A 21,283-nucleotide genomic window follows, 5' to 3' on the forward strand; every position below is an offset into this window, starting at 1 on the left:
CAATGTCCAACCAGAATCAACAAAGTGGGCAGTCAAAACCATGTAATTGATATTTTGCACCAATGTCCATGTATCAGTGGTTAAGCACAAACAATGACTCCTAAGCTCTTTCTTAAGCTCTATTTTTGCTTCCTCATACATGTTCAAGAATTGTTTTACAATAACCTTTCTAGATGGTACATCCCACCTAGGCACAGACACACTACAAAAATACCAAAACCCGGGCCTTTCGATGAAACTAAAAGGCAATTCATCCATAACTAAAATCTTGCAGGCTGCTTCCTTGCAAGCATCCTGACTCCACTTAATCATCACTAACTCCTTAGTACCCCCAGTACTTAAAACCTGTTGCCCAGCCTCTAAATCAACCCTTCCCGAATATTTTTTGCAAACATCCTGTATATGCCTCCTAAGACTACTAGTCCCATTCCTGTAGCTATCACATGCAAGATCAGTCCCATAATAATTACATTTAGCTCGCTGGATAACAGAAGTTTGAATCTTCTTACCATCCTTGACCTCGAATACAAGCTTGTCGATCTTCTTGAAGTGCTCCCACACCCAGGATCTTCCAGCTGGTTTTTCAGACTTTTCTCCTTCCTCTTCCTCTGCATCTGCATCTCGCTTTCTCTTTCCCCTTACAGCTCTCTTTTTCTTCTAGGCCTTGAATGTTTTAGGAATTGTCTGAACCCTCGAAGCATCGGTTGGAGTTGGTCTTGGTCTTGGAACAATTGATTTTGAATTTGAATTGGAATGAATGGAATCGGAATCAGATTCGGAGCTTAAACTTTGGGATGCATTTTGTGTTGATGCCATTAAATTTGGAATGAAATGAACTAGGTTTTGGTTTTGGGAAGACAGAAATGCGTAATAAGCAAGAAGTCAAGAACTGGGTTTAGGTTGATATGGTTTTCGAGAAACGGAGAAAGAGTGAAAGAGAGAGGCTGACATGGTTTCGATCGTGAAAAGGAGAGTGAAGACTAGGGCTGACTGTTTTAGTGAGGTTTTTACTTCTTTTTTTTTAATATACTATATATATAATGATCCAATAGTATACTGACGTATGGCATATTACTTGTAAATTGGGTCTGTTCAGGTAGACCGAACCTTAAAAATCTTAAGCCCGAGACTGAACCGAGAGTTTGTAATCGGGTCGGTCTTTGAACCAAACCGAAAAATTTCATTTACAAACCGAACCGAATCGGGCTATTTGCGTCGGCCCGAGTCGGGTTATTGGTCCTTCTGGTCCGGACGCCCAGGCCTAGAACTAAGGATGATGGCAATGCTTTTGTTTACAATACTCGAAAAGTATTGTAGAAGACAAGAGCGAGTTAGATTAGAGCAATTAGATGTAATTTCTCTTTATTAAAGTTTTGTTATTCAAAATGTTTTATTTTCGACGATTTCAGAAAATGTGTTTAATGTTGTTTTTAATTTCACTTTACATTTCCACGCTCACACCTCGGATTTAGTGTTAGCTACCTAATCTCACCTACATCTGGTTTGGAGCGTGACAGGCACACCCTCCTACCCCATTATTTTGTCTTCTGGCGTGAGTGCAAATTTTAGTTTCCCTCAAGTGCATTTGATTTGCAAGGTGGGAGTTTTCAGTGGACGTCGTGGCCTACCTCGCCATTTTGGCTTTTAACTTCAATCCTTCGTCCTATTGGATCAACTACTTTTGACGATAGAGTCATTTTTGAATCTAGGAATGGGCAAATGGGGCGGGGTACCCGCGGATTTTCCCTACACTTCTCAAACTGGCGGGACTTATTGCCCCATGAAGGGTGCAGGAGCGGGGACGGAGTTTCCCATTACCCAGGCGGGGTCCCCATTTTTTTTTTTTTTTTTTTCGGTCAGATACATATACTTGGGTTTTTTCAACACACATAGTAGGGGCATTTCTATTATTTTCTTACTCTAAAAAAAAATTAAATAAATAAAACCAATACGGAGCATATCTCTTTCCCACCCAAAGAGCTGCCATGGCTGAACTAAAAAAAAAACCCAAAATTTTCATTTGTCCTTCACACTCATAAACCAATCACAGCTGCAATTTCCGTCTTCGACTTCTCCTCCTCTCTCTGAGACCTTTTTCTATTTCCTATTTGTGAGGTTGGTCTTCTCTAGGTATATATTCTTTTTCCGGGTTCTACATTTTTTTCTGGGGAGAATTTTAAGAACAGTACATGAACTTAAGGCCACTCCGAATTTTAGTGCCTAACGTTTATATAACCCAAAATAAGTACATGAACTTTTAATCCCGACCCAGTTTTCATACATGCCGTCACTAACACCGTTAACTTTTATGCCACATGGCATATTAATAAGGCATAGGTGTTAACGGTGTTAGTGACGGCATGTATGAAAACTGGGTCGGGATTAAAAGTTCATGTACTTATTTTGGGTTATATAAACGTTGGGCACCAAAATTCGGAGTGGTCTTAAGTTCATGTACTGTTCTTGATAATTTCCCTTTTTTTCTGGGTAATACCTCCTCATCTTCTTGGAATTGATTGGGTTTGTTGTTTGTTGAAAAGGAAGATCAAGAAAACAAAGGAAAGCAAGGAGGTAAGGAACGACTCATAGCTAGAATCATTCATTGGTTTTGTGCAGCCAAGGTGTTCAATAAAAAACCACTGAGAATTTTGGTTAAGGAAACAAGCTCCATTTTCGTTTTCGTTGCTCAATTTGGCATAAAGGCCAGTGCTTTCCCTTTAAATCTTGAAGATTGTTGTGCGCACAAATTTCCTTCAATCTTTGTCTTCCAAACTGTTAGATCATAATTCATATATATATATATATATATATATATATATATTTGTACCCTAAAACATGGAAATTACTTGTCCTAAAAGTCAAATTTAGTGTCAACTAACCTAATTACATGTTTTGTAGAAAATCTTAACAAGAGGAGGAAAAAAAATTGAAATTCCGGTGAATTTTATATGCACCACCACTTTTGGTGGCACAAGTACTTCGTGAAGCAATCCAGAAATATAGAAGCTTAAATGGAGCAATGAAGCCATGGACTATGAAGTACTGATGCAAAGAACTACGTTCAATTACTCATTTGGCTGGAAATTACAAGGGAAGTTCACGAAAATCGTTCTGCAAAGCAGGAAACTGCAGTTCAGAATTAGCTTATTGGGAACAGTGTTGGAGAGCTTTTCTTGCAACCTTCCAAGTAGATTATTGCAGAAAGGGCTAGCATTCCTTAAAGACATTATTTTGTAATGCATCATAAGCCCAAAATTTGAACTAAACGTCATCAAGGAAGTGGAAATTGCTCTGCTAAAAATAACACGCAATTTAAAACCCTTTTTGTTGTCAAGTTGTAGTAGTGAAAGTAAGGGATCGTTCTACGCCAAGGATCAAGGGTTTACCTTCAATTTATGTAACCTACAAAACAAAATAAACTAGAAACTATAATAAAACAAATTTAAAAACACAATTGGGGGGATTGTTGATTAATTTTGCTGAAAATAAAGTAAGAACAAAAGATGAAACTAAAGTAAAGTCTGTGAATATGATGATGAGCAGTTAGGAGTTCGTTATCCACCACTAAACACAATCCAAGTTCCAATTTTTCTTCCTATGTTTATTACTAAGTCATGAGAGAGAGATTGACCAAGTTACAAAGCTAGAAGCAAGCTAAGTACCTTATATTACTTCCCTATAATGTTCTAACAAGAACAAGCGCCGTTATTAGAACCTTTTGAAAACATGCAACATAGAGATCACAAGCGGCTCCTACATTTAGCAAGTTCTAAAGCATTAAGCACATATGGAAGGATGTCAATCTAAGTGTACAAACTAGTACAACAAGCGTGTCTAGTTGCATTCCTCATCTTTGGTACACACCTAGGCGAGAGGTTTTACTACTTCGGTTAAAATCACAAAACTATTAGGTGAATTGCTATTTAACCTAGCACCAATTACATGCATATCCTATATGTTTGCAACCACATAACACATACATATAAAAGATTCATCTAATCCAGAACCAAAGAACAATCTCATCGACAAAGTAACTAAAACATAGAAATTTATTATGAAACTTGAACCATAGTTTAGGGCTTCAAACTAGCCCCTAACACAAAAGTATTTAGCTACTCATTGTTCTAAGGTAAACACACAGTAACATATTGAAAATAAAAGGGCAAAGTCGCAGAAAAAGAGAGTGAAGATGCACGGTGGATGTTGCTTGAAGATGGATGGTCACGGTGGTGGCAGATGGCGACTTTGGTGGCTTCTTTTCCTTATGCTTGTATGGAGCTTCGAAAATCAGAGAGCTAGGGTTATTTTGAGGCGTGAAATCTGTATGATATGGTCTCCCTTTTGATGCCAAGAAGCCTCCTCTTTTATTGTTTACAAACCCCTAACTTTTCTCTTCAAAACCGGGTTGAGTTCTCCTTATTCTTCTCCAACTCCACTTGCTTGGCTGCCACACAATCTTCTGAACCTTCCTTAAGTCTTTCTAATAGTCTCTTGATAAGTATAATGCAGCAAAAATCCAATAAAATTCGTCCCAAAATCTGCCAAGAATATCTTCAGAAAATATAACCTTTAATTCACTTTCCTTTCTCAACTAGGACTGATTTCCCTCTCCATGTTTGACAAGGGTTCCCAGCAGATTCGAAGGTGATATTCTGCCACATAATACTTCTGATGTCACCCTTAAAAACCGTGAAAAAACCTTCTAGAAATCTTCTTGAAACGTGGCCCAACAACGGTCTTGAAAATGCTTCGCATAAAGACTTGTCAGAAATTCCAGATTTTCCTTATCCTCTGATCATATTTGCAGCATCGTAACTTCTTCATTACACCACCTTTCTGGATGATTATTGATTCTATACTGCTCTACAAAATATATTCTTAAATTCTGGGCAGAGAAATTCATGATTATCATCCCGTAAGTCCAGTATAAAAGTCCTTGAAAAAGCTTCCTGAAAAGCTGATGGAAACAGTCTTCTCGAGGAACCAACTTTGAGCACAGACTCCGGCTTCCTCCTTATCATTCTGGACCAAATATTTTACTGAAGTTATAGTAGAACATGTGATCTTAAAATTTTACCAGGCCTTTCTTCATAATTCCACTCGAAGGTTCTTCAAAACAGCTTCCCAAAACAGAAGAAAATAAGGCAGACTCTTGTACTCTGTTTTCTGCTTCTCTGCAACTGTTTTTAACGCCAACTCTCTCCATCTTCTCTTGAGTTCTAGGACCAACTGAATCATCATAATCCATCCTTTGCATCACTACTTCATGTGAAGTGGCTTGATTTCCCCATTGTAGCTCTCTTTTCTCCTGAACTGCTTCTCAAAGTACCTAAGAAAATAACAAAGTTAAATTGATCTTGTTAAGGAATAAACTAAGCAAAAGTATAGAGGTTTGAACTATAAATTCATAGCATTTTATGCTCCTATCAGAAATTAATGCTCAAAGTAGGCTTCCCGAGAAGGCAGAAATTGTCTGCTTTTCACAAACCTTTTTAGAATGCAAAGCAAGTTAAACAACTAAGGCAGTCCACAGAACACATTCATCACAGCAGCCACAACTCCAAACTTCCAAAGCAAATCAATGCACAGCAGCCACAACTGCTGCACTGCACAACTCCATCTGCATAATTCAAAAATTATATCAAATAAGGTTCCAAACATTTCAATGCATGCATACCAGCTAAAATTAGTAAATTACAATTACCATATCTGCAATTCACTGATTTGACATTTTAAATGAAAACCAAAAACATGAAAAGCATTCAAAAATTCTAAATCTGCAATTGTAAGATAGTTCATACCTTGGCATATCATTTTTTCAGTTTCCTCTTCTTGGTTGTAAGAGCTGAAGTTGAAGCTTCAGAACTCTTGGTTGTTCGCACACTCGGTACTTTTGCAGATCCACCAACAAAGTGTTGTTGGCCTTCTAAGCCCAAAAAAAAAAAAATGGGGAACCCGCATGGTAATGTGAAACCCCGCCCCAGCTTGACAAATGCGGGGAAAATCAGCAAGTAACCCGCCCCCGTTTGCCCATTCCTAACTGAAACTGGACTCACTTGTAACTGTAGAGACTTGTATGGCTAATACATCTCTAGCCAATGACTGCAAGTTGGGATATTTACCTCCATTCAGCTTCCACCAATCCAAAATCTTCCAATCATCCTCTTCTTCTTGCTGACCTTTAGTTTTTTCTATAGGGTCCAACAAATGTTGATCAACTTCATGTCCTACAATAACTTCATTGTTTTGTTCAAGCTGCCTATTCCAGCCTCCTAGCATAACAGCCCTTTTCCTACTTACTGTCCTTGATCTGCCTCGACTCTTACTGGTTGCTGTGTCATTAGTAGTGAGCTCTTTTTTCTTCTGCCTACTTGATGCACCAATAGACTGACTGTACAAGTCACAAAGTTCTATAACAAGTTGCTTCACTTCCTCCGATTTTTTCTTGATCTCCCCAGCAGGCAAATTTAGCCACACTTCACACACTCTACCAATGTTTCTCAACTTATACCTAGGATCTAAGACCACAGCAACTAGGAAAAGTTGGTTCATGTCATCCAAGAAAGCAAAGTACTTGTCATACTTGGACTTCATTTGGACTGCCATGTCATACAAGACTTGGTTAGCTTCATTTGAATCAGGCCGTATACTAAGCAAGCTAAGTTCTTCAAGCTCAGTTTCAATGGTAACAACATCATGGAAGGCCTTGTGTGCAGTAGGGGTAAGTGAAGCGCTCACATTGAGGGTCACATCATAAAAGACTTTCAAAAACTTCACAAAAATGCCTGCATTTTCCCAATCTATTTTAGTTGGTGGCCCAACTCTTTTCGTAGGCACTCTCCTCCTACTTGCAGCCTCTGCCTCATCTTCAACAATTTCTTCATCTTCATCAAAATAATTTTGGAACCTTTCATCATCATCATACAATCTCTCAAATGCTTTTTTCAACTCCAAAGCTGTGTCCAACATAAGAAATGTGGAATTCCACCTTGTCGGAACATCTAAAATGCAACCTATTGCACCCAACTTTCTCCTTCTCCACACATTTTTTAAATTCATCAAGCCTAGAACCTGAACTCCTAACATATCTTACGGCATTTCTTATGCAAGCCACTCACCTCTCCATCATCTTCAAACCAGACCTCACAATGAGGTTTACAATGTGAGCTAAACATCTCACATGCATAAACCTACCTCCACAAATAGGTTTAATCTCCCAACTACACATTTTCTTCCTAAGATAATCAATGGCATGCTTGTTCGCAGATGCATTATTAATAGAAGTAGTTAAAACTTTATCGATTGACCAATCAAGGAGACAAGACTCTAGCAGTTTACCAATCATTATACCTTGGTGATTTGGAACCACACAAAATGCAAGCACTCTCTTATGCATTTGCCATCCCCTATCAATAAAATGAGAAGTAACTACCATGTAGTTTATGTTTTGACAAGAAATCCAAGTGTTTGTTGTCAAACTAACACAATGAGACTTCAATTCCCTCCTCAACTCCTCCTTCTTGGCATCATACATGCGAAGAAAGTTTTTCATTATGACTTTCCTACAAGGGACTTTAAAAAGAGGCACAGCAACACTACAAAGTAATTAAACCCAGGTTTTTCGACGAAACTAAATGCAAGTTCATCGACAACAATCATATGAGTAGCAGCTTCAATGCAATTATCCTAACTCCAATTCACAAAAACTAAACTGCCCTGCCCTCTTTTCCCATCACTGGTTAACACTTGTTGCCCATATTCTACCTTAACTCTACCCGGGTACCCTTTACAAACTATCTCTATGTGTTTCCTAAGAGATGAAGTACCATTATCATAAGGATTGCATGCCAAATGCATAGGAAAATACTTACATTGAGCTCGTTTGGTATTGCCAACCACCTTCTTAACTCCATCAACAGTCTCGATTAATGGATGATCCACCTTTGTGAAATGATCCCAGACATCTGACCTCTGCTAGCCTTTCTTTCCTCGTTTTCTTCTCACAGCAGCAGTGCTTCGAGCGTTGCCAGATTTTGGGGCAGCTTTCGGGTTGTTGCAAGCAACAACCATTTCATTACAAGCAGAGGATGGCAAGTAACAACCATTTCATTACAAGTAGAGGATGGCTCAGACTACTCGAAATCAGAGCAGCTAGACCCAGATTCTTCGACACCAGGAGTTTGGACTGTTTGGGCATGGTGTTTCGATTGGGAATGAAAATCGACTAATTGAGTTTGGCTGTTTGGGAATGAAAATCTCTAATCGTGTTTCGAAGTGCTATTCTGATTCAATCTAACTGAATTTTGGGGCTGATATAGTGATATGTTTAGGGTTTCGATCGAATTGGGGAAGAACTCAAGAACACATGAGAGGAGACTCAGGAGAGGATTTCAACGGGTTTGGTCAACTGGCTGATATGTTTAGGCCTTAGGGTATAAGTGGAGACACGTGTGTAATATCTTCGTTCTGAGGGCTGAAGAACAGAAGAAACCGAGACCGAACCGATCTCCTCTTCCTCGGTTCGGTTTTAAAACGGCACCAAGAATTTCTGTTCAAGAACTGCGCCCAACCGACCATTTTCGGGCCAGTTCCTCAGTTTATCGGTCCAAAAATCCCACCCCTACATTTACTAGAGCTAGACCTTCCTTTGGCCTTGGGTACTTCATCTTCCTCATCTTGCAATACAACCAGGTCTTACAATTAGCAAAAAGCCAAAAGACAATTATCCAAGAAATTAGATTAAAGTCTCCAATCTTACCTGCTAATGAGAAACGTTAATAATAGTTCATAGCCTCATACCATTCGCATCCGCGCTTTTTTAATAAATAAATAAATAGAAAATAATAATAATAATAAATACCATTTCCTACTAGTCCTCTTGGCAATCATCCTCCCAGCAACAAACACTGTCATCTAATAGTCACCAATTCCAATTCCCAACATTCGTGGTGTTATTCGACTTAAAATTTGAGTTGGATTAATTCGTCTATTACTTTATATCGGTGCAATTGGCTAAAATTAGCCTAGCAAGCAAAGAACCTCAGCCCCAAATTTCAATTCCTCTTGTTCTCTAGTCGACACTTCTCGCCCAATCCCAAATCAACTATTTGATTCCAGAAACACTCATACCGTTCTTGAAACAAATTTACTCAAATAGAAAGTAGATAAGAGAAAGTAGATAGCAGTTTCATTTATGATCAACAGATTACTTTTCTTATGTCATGTTGTGAATTTCAGGCGCTTTGTAATGGTTTGCTTGTGGACCCTCATGATCAGCAATCAATTGCTAATGCACTGCTGAAGTTGTTATCAGAAAAGAATTTATGGGTTGAGTGCAGAAAGAATGGTTGGAAAAACATACACCTTTTCTCATGGCCTGAACACTGCCGAACCTACTTGACTAGAGTAGCAGCCTGCCGCATGAGACATCCACAGTGGCAGACTGACACCCCAGAGGATGAAATGGCTGCTGAAGAGTCCCTCAATGATTCTATTAAGGACGTGCAAGATATGTCTCTTAGGCTCTCAGTTGATGGGGGCAAATCCTCACTGAATGAATCTCTTGATGTGACTGCAGCTTCTGGTGACCATGAGGTGCAAGATCAAGTGAAGCGTGTCCTAAGCAAGATCAAGAAACCAGATTCTGGTCCAGAAGACCATGAAGATGGAAATAAGCTGCCGGATAATGTAGCAAGCAAATATCCCTTGTTAAGACGTAGAAGAAAATTGATTGTCATAGCGCTTGATTGCTATGACAAATCTGGAGCTCCTGAAAAGAAAATGATTCAAGTTGTGCAAGAAATATTTAAGGCTGTAAGACTAGATTCTCAAAGTGCAAGATTTACAGGGTTTTACGGCTATTCCAGCATCAGAAGCAGTGGAGTTTCTGGCATCAGGGAGGATACAGGCAAATGAGTTTGATGCGTTGGTTTGTAGCAGTGGAAGTGAGGTTTACTACCTGGTACTTATACTGAAGAAGATGGAAGACTTTTCCCAGATCCAGATTATTCGTCACACATTGACTACCGATGGGGTTGCGAAGGATTAAAGAAAACCATTTGGAAGCTCTTAAATGGCCCTGATGGTGAACGGAATTCCACATCTTCGAGCCACATTGAAGAAGATATAAAATAAAGCAGTGCCCATTGCATCTCATACTTAATCAAGGATCCTAGTAAGGTAAATAAAACTTGTTAGTCTGAGTGTGGGAAATTTAGAAAGGGCTTGGTTTTACTTTTGGACCAAGTTTCTGAATGGTTTGCTTTTGCAGGCAAGGAAAGTTGATGATTTAAGACAAACTCAGGATGCGTGGACTACGCTGCCATCCAATGTACTGCAGGAGCTCAACACGAATGCAAATTGTTCCTCTCCTTGCTTCTCGAGCACAGGCTCTCAGGTATTGCTATGTGCAACTTGGGGATAGTGTGTTCCATTTTTCTTTACATACTGCATTGCCATTTAACAGTATACCATATTTTCTGCCTGATTGTTAATAGGTACCTTTTTGTACCCTGGAGATTGAATGTTGCAAACATGTATGTGTTCCTTGGAGAAAGTGGAGACACCGATTATGAAGAAATGATAGCAGGGACTCGCAAGACCATAATCATGAAGGGTGGTGGGAAAGGGTTCTGAAGAGCTGCTAAGAACATCAGGAAGCTACCTGAGAGACGACATTGTTCTGCCTCAGAGCCCACTGCTCGCCATTGTATATGGGCAAGCTCCAACAGCTGATGAGATTGCCACTGCTCTGAAGCAAGTCACCAAATCTGCCACTGGAATGTGATTATGTGATGTGACTTGAATGTGGATTTATGTACCTTTTGAGACGAAACGAGGCCTCCATCAAGAATAAAGGCGGACAATGAAACACATCTAAACAAGGCCTATTACTAAGAACTCAGCTAACCAACTGGTGCGGCGCCACTGCGTTCCTTTCATGATATATTGCTTAAAGTAGCGACATGGTACGGAGGTGAGATAATAGAAGAGCAATAGTCTCTATGTATACACATAATGTGCTGCTACTGTCCGCCGGCCATAATTATCTGAAGTGGTTTCACCAGATCAGTATTGATTGATGTCAGGCTAGCCCTTATCTAAAGTAAACAGCAAACTGCTAAATGAAAAGTCAAACGGTGAAACGCACAAGGGTGATGATTAGCTTTTTTGATTACAAATGACAATATCCCTTTCGTGTTCATTCCTTGCCAAGAAAATGTAAAATAGAACCAAAGACTAACACCAGAGTCAATAAGATGCAAGGTTTTAATGTGGTTCACCCCAAATTGGGTTACGTCCACAGCCCATGACGATAATCCACTACTGTCAAAAGAAGAAGATAACAGAGTTCGTAAAAACAAAACACAAAAATTCTTTAAATCGCTCATAGGTAACCTCACAAAAATTCCCAACCCTTCTCAACAGAGAACCCCAATTACACCCAAAGCTCACAAGCACTCAATATTTCAGTGATCTCTCCACTAATTTTTTCTTTTTCTTTTTCTCAACCAAGAGAAACAGTCTGGAAACATAAGATCCTCTAGAGCTCTACCATAATGCACAACAAGATCATACCACCATACTGAATCTCATGAACATGGAAGCACCAAGAGGCTTGCAATACACTCCTAAAATCATACTCGAGTTCCTCCTATACAAGCCCACAATACATAAGTGTCAAGCTTATGGCCTACATTCGTTATAATTTGAGCTTTTCCATGAGAAACATGAGCACACAAATGAGGTGTGACAGAAGTCGGTTCATACAGCCAGCAGATAACTGAACTCAGTTTTCACCTAGTGCACTTCAGTTGTGCAACTTGTTCTTCCATTTGGCCTAGGATAGAGCCTGGTGAAAATTGCAAATTATGCCAAAACAATAAAGCCAGCCATCAGGAACAAATGCCACAAGTAAATAACCTATAGAGCAGAGATTACAGAAGAGTACAATGCATTTGAAAACTGGATAAATCTAGTCAAAGAGGAACACTGGAAGGGAAGAGGAAGCAGTGGTTTGGAGAACTTACAATGATTTCAATAATTGGCTGTACTTGTACTTAGAACTTGGATGGGAATAATCATGTGCAACCGCAAATTCAAACACGTCTCAAGGCACATGTATCCTCTAAAACTTGGAACCATAGTTATCCACTTGTGCTAGCTAGTTGAGTGAGACGTTGCATAGCTTCAATCCAGACCTGCATTTCAAGAAGATGGTTGGTTGAGGGAAAGGAAGAGAGAAGGATAAACAAGATTGATTCATTTTATAAATGCTTCAAACAGCTTTTCCGCAACACACAATTGCACACTAGCTACATCTTTATAAGCAAAAGCTAGCTTAATTGTCATCCCTCTTCTTTATGCAAGAATTACTACTGCGACCTACTTTTCCTGAAGTTGTTAACATTGGGGTTACATATATATCACCATTCACCACTAAAACAAAAACCAAAAGTTAACAATTGGAATTCTGTTGAATCATCAGAGGATGATTAATTTATCTTCAGAAACACCACTAATCAATTCAGAAAGATAAACACTAGATACCGTTGGATACTTTATGACATGACATGAAACTTTGAACGTACGTGCTAAATTAATACTCATGGTGGTTTGAAAGCTTACTCTGCTTTAAGAGAGGAGAAGTGATTTAACTTGCACAACACGAGACTCCCACACAGGCGCACTCCCAATGCTACATCTTTCTCTTGAAACACGAAAGCCACTGCTGAGCCATTGCATGGCTTCAATCAAGCAACTGAATATTTTTTTATCTAGAAAACAATGATCGATCAATGCTGAGTATAAGAAAAAAACAAAGATAACCAAACCATTTCTATTATTTTGCAGACATGCTTCAGAAAGCTTTTTCCAGAACAAACAAGACAATCATTTAGTGGCTAGTTTGAATTTCTGTATAGTGAGCGAAATAATAATGGAGCCGTGCGCGCATAAAAAGTATTTTGTAAATGAACTGAGAAATTTGAAAACCGTTCAAAACAAAGAAAAATAGTCAGAAAGAAGCTTACAAATGACATATGTTCACGAGCTATTCTGCATTTAGAGCATGTAATAATTTCTTCAAAAGCAATCCCTCAATCAGTAAATCCAGCACATATATCACAAGGTTTGTCCTGAAAAGTTGAAGAGATACACATTAAAAAAGAAAACCCAGAAGAGAATGAATATCACAGTTTTTTTTTTTTTTTTTTCTGAAAAGGACAGTATGCACATTGATATTCTGCCAACTTGACATGGACTTTCCACAGTATGCATAAGAGCCATTTAATTTCAAATTTTCTCTTTTTTCAGATACTACAAAAATGTTACATCGGTTGAAACTTCAAACTGTGTATAACCTATACTTTATTTGCTTAATACATATTATTGGCCATGCATCTCCAATACATGCTACCAACCATGCTCTTTGAAAATTAAAATTTGGGGAGTATTAGAAAGTGACATCGCCCAACTTCAGCTAAATTCAGTCTAACAATTTGTTTCATGTGAGACAAGGAAGCAGTACGACTGTATAAAACATATGTATCGTAAAGCATAGTTAAGTTTTACAAGAGCTTTCTCATACTAACTTGAGCAACCAAAGAAAACTTTTATTTTATTTTATTTCTGTCTCTAAGTCACATTCATGTTCTTCTATATATGAAGTTTACCATGTTAGTACTTGCACATTGACAAAATCATATTCCCCCCCCCCCCCCCCCAAGAACACCCTCAATGACTCTCAATTAGAAAACCCCTGAGGAGTTTACTACCTGTTTCAACTTCCAAGTGAACGCTTCTGGGCATTGTGGTAGTGGCAACAGCATTCATTAGTGGAAAACATAAAATTCAAAATTACACAAGAACAGTCAGCTCACTAACTTCCATGACTTCAAATTTCAATAGGTCTTTCGTGAATCATGATCATGAGATTACTACCATAATCATCTAAATAAAAAGAAAGAAGTAAACAAGTGGCAGTAAAAACAAAATTGGACAAATTTGTCACTAGAAACAAAGGCACAGGTTCTTAAGAGCATATAATACAACTATACAAGTTGAATAATCTAATCACTTTGTAGTTTGTACCCTGCTGTATTTCTTAAACTTAAGGGTACCAAACAGAATAAAAAAAATACCTAAAAAACTTCTTTCTGCCTTTTCTTTTCGTATGTGCTTGTGTAAAGGCTATAAGCTTATCCATTTTGCAGAAATTGTAATAATCAAATTACTCCAATGCACCCATTACATATTGCAATGAGAAAAATGAAAAAGAACAAAAAAAATGACTCACCCATCTCAATGGTGTAAAATTAAGAACACCCAGAAATAAAAACTATTCCTTCAGAAAATCAAAAAGCAAATATCGACCAAAAAAATTCAGTTAACACATTGAACAAAGAAAAATGCAAGGATCGCTTTGTAACTCATTCGCTCACTATAAATTACAAGAATGAAGAAAACCCAAATGGGCGAGAGAGAGAGAGAGAGAGCAGGGCAGAGCAGAGCATTAATGGAACTCAGAAAATGTGGGTGTTTCTGGTTTTCTGAGATGCAAGCATCGAAGGAAAAAAGAAATAAACTTACTAGGTAGAGAGAAATCTTCAGCCATTCATTACAATTCGAGCTTTCCAATGAGAAACACCAAGAGAGCGCACAAATGAGAAGTGTGACAGAAGTTTGTTCATACAGCCAACAGATACCTGAACTAAGTTTGCACCTGGTGTACATCAGTTGTGCAACTTGTTCTTGCATTTGAGCAGAGGATAGAGCCTGGCGAAGAATTACAAATTATGCCAAAACAATAAAGCTATCCATCAAGAAAAAGTGCAGTAAGTAACTAACCTATAGAGCACAGACTACAGAAGAGTTCAATGCATTTGAAAACTGGTTAAATCTAATCAAAGAGGAACACTAGAAGGGAAGAGAAAGCAGTGGTTTGAAAAACTTACAATGAATTTACTCCTTGGGTTGTACTTGCACTTAGAACTTGAATGGAAATAATCATGCGCAACTGAACTTCAAACACTTCTGAAGGCACATGTATCCCCTGAAACTTGGAACCAGATATCCAATAGTGCAAGCTAGTCGAGTGAGACGTTGCATAGCTTCAATCCAGACCTGCATTTCTTGAAGATGGTTGGTTGAGGAAAAGGAAGAGAGCAGGATAAACAAGTTTGATTCAATTTATAAATGCTTCAAACAGCTTTTCCACAACAAACAATCGCACACTAGCTACATCTGGACAATCTATAAGCAAGAGCTTAATTGTCCTCCATCTTCTTTATGTAATTAGAATTACCACTGTGTTAACATTGGAGTTACATATATTTCACCACTAATACAAAAACCAAAAGAGAACAATTGGAAATCTATCGAATCATAAGAGGATGATTAATTTATCTTCAAAACCGACCACTAATCAATTCAGAAACATAAACTCTAGATACTGTAGGATACTTTATGACATGACATGGTTTGAAACCTTACTCTGCTTACAGAGAGGATAAGTGATTAACTTGCACAACATGAGGCTCTCACACAGGCGCACTCCCAATGGTACATCTTTCTATTGAAACATGAAAGCCATTGCTGAGGCATTGCTTGGCTTCAATAATCAGCTGAATATTTTTTTTTTATCACATAAAACAATGATCGATCAATGCTGAATATAAGAATAATACAGATGTAACCAAACCATTTCTATTATTTTGTAGACATGCTTCAGAAAGCTTTTTCCAGAACAAACCAGACAATCATTTAGTGGCTAGTTTGAATTTCTGTATAGTGAGCGAAATAGTAATGGAGTCATAAGCTCATAAAAAGTAGTTTGTAAATAAACTGAGAAATCTTGAAAACCGTTCAAACAAAGAAAAATAACCAGCAAGAAGCTTACAAAAATTGATATTTGGAATGTGAGAAATCTTGGGCCATTCTCTGGTGCATCTTTCCTTTAGAAGTGGACAGCCAGAAATTCGTAGATACTCTACTTTGAGTGAAGGTAGATATTTGAGATTCTCACAATCACAAATACCCAGGTACTTGAGAGATGCAAGGTTGCTCAACCACTCTGGTAAAGCCTGCACTCCATTGAAAGATACTATAACCAACTCTGTCAGCGAAGTGAAGTGTTGAACTTGTTCAGGAAGAGACTTGAGTTTAGGCCACCCGCGCAACAATAATGTGCCAAGTTGTTGTGATGGAGCTTGAAAATCAGGGAAGGAGTCGAGCTCCTCCCAAAAAGGACCTAAATCCAATTTCTCCAGACGAGCGAGGCAGCGCAGCCCTGTTGACGGAGGCTTCAATTTCTCACAATCCCGAACCTCTAACTGACGGAGGGATGTGCATTCCTCTAAACTTGGAATACTCTCTAGGTTATGGCATTGAGAAATCCGCAACTCCTCCAGAGACACCGGGATATGAAACCCACATACCAGACTTTCTATCCCCGCACATCCACTAATCTCCAATACAAGGAGGGATGTGAAATTGCGGAAATCTGGAAGGGATTGTAGACCATTGCAATCCTCTATATGCAGCTCCTTAAGACATGGATTCAAATCCGCAGAAAATGAAATGGATGATAGCTTGGGGCATTTGTATACAATCAATTCCTGAAGCGAGGGACAGTATTCATCGCAACTCTCAACTTGCAATTTGCGGAGAGATGGGAAGACGCGTGTAAACGAAATGGTCTCTAGACTATAGAAACAGGATATCACCAACTCCTGAAGAGGGGTGCAGTTTTCAATCCCGCTCGGTAAGCCCGTTAACCCATCACAGGCCCAAATAGCCAATTTGCGGAGAGCTGGACGATTCGGCAGATCATTGTAACCCAAAGACAACTTCTGAAGCGAGGAACAGTTTTCAACCCCGCACGGTACGCCCGTTAACCCACCACAGTTCCAAATGTTCAATTCGCGGAGAGATGCAAGGCCTTGTGAGATTGGAATGGATGTTAGATTTCTACAATTGCTTATCTGCAATTCCTGTAGAGAGGTGCAGTGATCGAGAATGCCAATACTAGATAATACATCACACTGAGTAATATCCAATTTGCAGAGAGATGCAAGGCCCTGTGAGATTGGAATGGATGTTAGATTTCTACATCCCCATATCCGCAATTCCTGTAGAGAGGTGCAGTGATCGAGTAGGCCAATACTAGATAATCTATCACAATGTTGTATCTCCAATTCGCGGAGGGATGCCATGTCGTGGTCAATCGGAATAAACTCTAGAGTAGGACAATAACTTATGCTCAACTTCTCGAGAAGACGGAGCGTGTCTAGACCCTCGGCTAGATGCTCCAGTTTTGGACAATGCTCAATGTACAGCGACTTAAGATTTGCACAGCTCCCAAATACATTTGGAGCAATACGAACCATCTCACCACAACGCCGGATCTTTAAAGATGTGAGATTCTTGTTATTCTTCGACATCCCTGAGGACAGCAAAGCAATCCCATTGATGGCCCCTATATGGAGAGAAGTCAGAGTGCTCACTTCCCTGCATATGCTTGCAATTGGCTTCCCGCTGTCCACGCCCCATATATACAAGTCCTTGAGAGATGGGAAATGACTTGGAGCATTTCTCAGTAACGGACAATCCAGGAGAGTCAACTTCTCCAGGCAAGGGAACACCACTACTTTACTTGTTGCCGGTGCCATCGTTGTGGGTGCTTCCATCCATTCAATTAGCTCACCGCACCGTTCAATGCTTAATGTTTTCAGTGCTGGAAATAAGACAATTGTCTCCTTCTCTTGTGTAGCCACAGCAGCCTCGTAAACATGATTATAACCATAAAATTCACTTCCCAAGCGTTTTAGATTGTGCATTTCAGAAATCTCCACATGTCCAAGACCCGGTAGATGGCCTAGTATCGGGAGCCGTTCGCACTTGCGACAACCGCTTAGAAGGATCTTCTTCAAATTGTTGAGAGGGAAAGGGTTTCTCATCATCCATGGAGGAAATTTATCACCCATGAAGTTTTCAATCCTTAAGCTCTCCAACTTGGTATGTGGTTGGAGTCCTTCCAGTACATTCTCCTCATGAACGTTGCTGCTTGGCCTACCCTCCAAACCTTCTGGATTGCTTCTGCTTCTTGTCCATACAAAACTTAGCTCCAGTACATTTTTCTTGTCCTCTAATTTTGCCTTCTTCGCTTCTTCTGCATCCCTTATATTTTGCAGATTACGAATGATTAATTCACCTTTCAATTGGTTCAAGCCAACCAATTCCTCAATTCCAAGACCCATCTCCTTACCCACATTAAAGTAAGACAATGTTCGGAGATTAGTTAATCCCCGCAATATTCCGGCTGGAAATTCCATACCCTCATCAAAATAAAGATGCCTCAAGTTGATCAAGTTTTTCATTTCCCTTGGAAGCTTTCCGAGATATTTAGTAACCTGCATTCTCAATGTTTGAAGGTTATAGAGCTTGCCAATTGACTTGGGAAGTGCTTTGATTCTTGTATACGAGACGTCTAGATATCTCAAGTGCTTCAAATTGCCAAATGAATTTGGCAACTCTTGAATATCTGTCTCATGTAAACTTAAAACCCGCAATGCTCTGAACTTGGAAAAAATGATATCTGGGACCTGGTAAATGAAAATACTGAGTGCAATCTCCCAACAGTTTCTAACATGCTGTGTAGTGTTGAAGTAGGAATATGCGCAAAATGTCGAACCCCACATGTATCATTTGAATCTCGTGTCAAGCTCTCACATCTGGATACTTTTTCTGCAAGATCATGCACAAGATCGTGCATCGTGTACTTGGTAATAATGCCACCTTCAGTTACCTCTTGAAATAAGGAGTTTTTCAATAGAATATTAAAATACTCATTGCCTGTATCCTCTTCGTGATGATTTTTGTCAGTTGAAAGTTGGAGCAATCCCTGAGCCATCCAAAGTTGGATCAAATTATCTCTTTCAATTTTAAAATCTTTCTTCAACATTGAGCAATATGCAAAACACTGCTTCAAACGCGGTGATTTCAAGTTATTAAAACTCAACTTCAATACCGACATGATTCTATCCTCTTCTCCAGGTAAATCCCATATTTCACTTTCTTGAATTGCCAACCATTCATCTCTACTAGTTTTAGAGCGCATTATGCTTCCCAAAACCTGCATTATATGGGATTACAATTTAGATTTTGGATAACTCCTTATATAAGATTAGAATTCAAAGTCTAATGTTAAACACGCTTGTGAGTTGAAAATCATACTAACATATTTTTTACATTTTTTTTTTTTTTTTGTCCACAATATATCCCTTTGACTTGGATGTTGTTTCAGAAAAGATAATATTCTGTCTTAAAAGCTAAGGCCTCTTGAAAATATGTTGGAACTGCTTTCAATCGAGAGCACACAATTAGGATGCTCTCTTTTCTCATGGCTCCAGCACAAAGCTCAATCTAATCTTTTTCATCTACTAACATAATTCCGCTAAAACAAAGTTTTATATCAAAAAATCTATGATGAGGATTCAATATAAGAATGTTAATTTCAACTGTTGGTGGATGGGTATTTCGAAAAGATATTGTACCCAATATGGTATAAGGATGTTGTTGGTGGACGACCAGCTTTGGGTTGTGGCTAGCTCTCAGAGCTCCCTTATATTTTGTAATGGGATGCATTCAAATTAAAATTACAAAGCAAATATATCTTTTGTTCTCAATAAAAAGAAATAAGGGAAATTTGCGTTAATATAATAGAAAACCAGGTACCTTTGCCACTAAGGGTACACCTCCACACTTTTCAGCAATCGCCCTCCCAATTCTTTCTCGATCTTTATCAATGACATCAGTCACCTCTAAATTCAATACTTTTTGCTTCAAAATGGACCAACATTCGTCATTTGATAGATTTCTCAGTTTAGGTCTGGGAAGTGTTTCAGCAATAGATGCCACATTGGCACTGCGGGTGGTGACGATAATGCTGCTTCCCGGAGTAGAATTCAGCTTTGACAAACAACTTATCAAACTTTCCCATTTCAATCTATTCTCGCTCCAAACATCATCTAGTACAAGAACATATTTCTTCCCTGTCAGCTTATCTTGAAGAGATTTAAGCAATGCATCTCGATTTTTCGATCCTGCATTATGCCCGTTTAGAGAGTCTAACATCTGGCTTAAAATCACATCGACATCGAAAGTGTTAGATACACACACCCATATTTTCTTATGGAAGTGTGTATCTATAGCAGGTTCATTGTACACTGATTTAGCCAAAGTCGTCTTTCCCAGTCCAGGCATTCCAACAAAGGCCATAACCGAAAGATCCTGCTGATTGTTGGAGTTGGTCAAGCTCTCAACTATTTTTGACACAACATCCTCCCTTCCAACAACCTTTTCATCCTTCTCAAAAAAAGAGTCCGTTTGATCTCGATCCGACTGATCCCCTCCAGGGCTTGAATCTCTTCTCTTTGCAACCAAGTTGATGAAAGCTGCCTCATTCTTGAGCTCCACCAAAGCATCATTGATCTTCTTAATCTTATGCGCCATTTTGAGACGAAACAAAAGGGGATTGGAGGCAGAAAGGAAGTTGAGTACCTTTCTCTTCATGTGGTTTTGCAGTTCCACTTTGCGCCGTAGAACTTCATAGTTGAAATCATCCAAAACATCATCTGCCTCGTGAGCTATGTCTTTCAGTTTCTTGACCCAATCCTCTACTGCCTTGCTCCGATCTTGTGCTTTCTGATCCGCAGCGCCGCATAAGAAATCTTGAATGGTGGACAAGGACTTCCCGAGCTTCTTCAGTTCGGCCTTGAACCCCCATGCAAGGGTGAGTTCTTGAGAGGCAAGTGAAGACACCTTGGTCAGAATTTCTTCAGCAGCGAAAGTGAGCAGAAATTCAGCTGCCATCTTTAAGAGATTCAGCGAAAGTAAACTGAAACCAAACAGCAGTGTAGCGCTTTATTAATTGGCTAGTAAAGTGAAAGATGTACAGGATGCACAGTCTCGTTGCATTGTTGCCCCATTATTAGATTATGTACAAGTATATGCGTAACTTAAAATTCATAATAATAACTTGTAACCCAAAAAAAAAAAGTTCATAATAACTGAGCCGAGCCCCTTCACACCTCACCCACGGAATGCATGGTTTCAGTAAGTCCACTAAGCAATTTTATCAATCCATGGGTATAGTGGTACTCACCGGCCTCGTAGATCCGGAAATTTCACCTAGCGATTTCAGAAAAGTACTGAAAGAGTGATCGAAAGATCTTGTTTGCGATAAAACTTTGTAAGAGAGACACAGACCAGAACTGGTACTAAA

At 39.1% G+C, this 21,283-nt stretch overlaps 2 protein-coding genes and 1 long non-coding RNA gene across 6 annotated transcripts; 1 reads left to right on the top strand and 2 right to left on the bottom strand.

The window, feature by feature from the left end:
• The first annotated feature begins 8,909 nt into the window (after positions 1-8,909).
• LOC112198496 lies at positions 8,910-10,939 on the top strand. The gene is made up of 3 exons (XR_002935996.2): positions 8,910-10,179; positions 10,271-10,396; positions 10,497-10,939. It is a non-coding gene; the product is annotated as an uncharacterized LOC112198496 (long non-coding RNA).
• Positions 10,940-11,515: 576 nt separating this feature from the next.
• LOC112198495 (disease resistance protein RPP5-like) lies at positions 11,516-18,383 on the bottom strand. 4 transcript variants are annotated; one of them, XM_040517872.1, is made up of 9 exons: positions 15,899-18,383; positions 15,493-15,623; positions 14,955-15,123; positions 14,590-14,775; positions 13,776-13,801; positions 13,032-13,136; positions 12,628-12,776; positions 12,030-12,200; positions 11,516-11,851 (listed from the first exon to the last, which is right to left on the bottom strand). In XM_040517872.1, exons 1-2 carry the CDS (start codon positions 18,375-18,377, stop codon positions 15,613-15,615), a joined length of 2,490 nt encoding a protein of 829 aa, XP_040373806.1. In that variant the 5' UTR covers positions 18,378-18,383; the 3' UTR covers positions 11,516-11,851; positions 12,030-12,200; positions 12,628-12,776; positions 13,032-13,136; positions 13,776-13,801; positions 14,590-14,775; positions 14,955-15,123; positions 15,493-15,612. The 4 variants fall into 4 exon arrangements, with proteins under 4 accessions (XP_040373806.1, XP_040373803.1, XP_040373805.1 ...); XM_040517869.1 differs by lacking the exon at positions 13,776-13,801; XM_040517871.1 differs by lacking the exon at positions 13,776-13,801 and having other exon boundaries at positions 14,955-15,131.
• Positions 18,384-18,556: 173 nt separating this feature from the next.
• Positions 18,557-20,871, bottom strand: LOC112199253 (putative disease resistance protein RGA3). Its single transcript, XM_040518744.1, has 2 exons — positions 19,735-20,871; positions 18,557-19,132 (listed from the first exon to the last, which is right to left on the bottom strand). Exons 1-2 carry the CDS (start codon positions 20,869-20,871, stop codon positions 18,557-18,559), a joined length of 1,713 nt encoding a protein of 570 aa, XP_040374678.1.
• Between the last annotated feature and the right edge of the window lie 412 nt (positions 20,872-21,283).

The sequence above is a fragment of the Rosa chinensis genome, chromosome 4, assembly GCF_002994745.2.
Source record: "Rosa chinensis cultivar Old Blush chromosome 4, RchiOBHm-V2, whole genome shotgun sequence".
Classification (NCBI taxonomy): Eukaryota; Viridiplantae; Streptophyta; class Magnoliopsida; order Rosales; family Rosaceae; genus Rosa; species Rosa chinensis.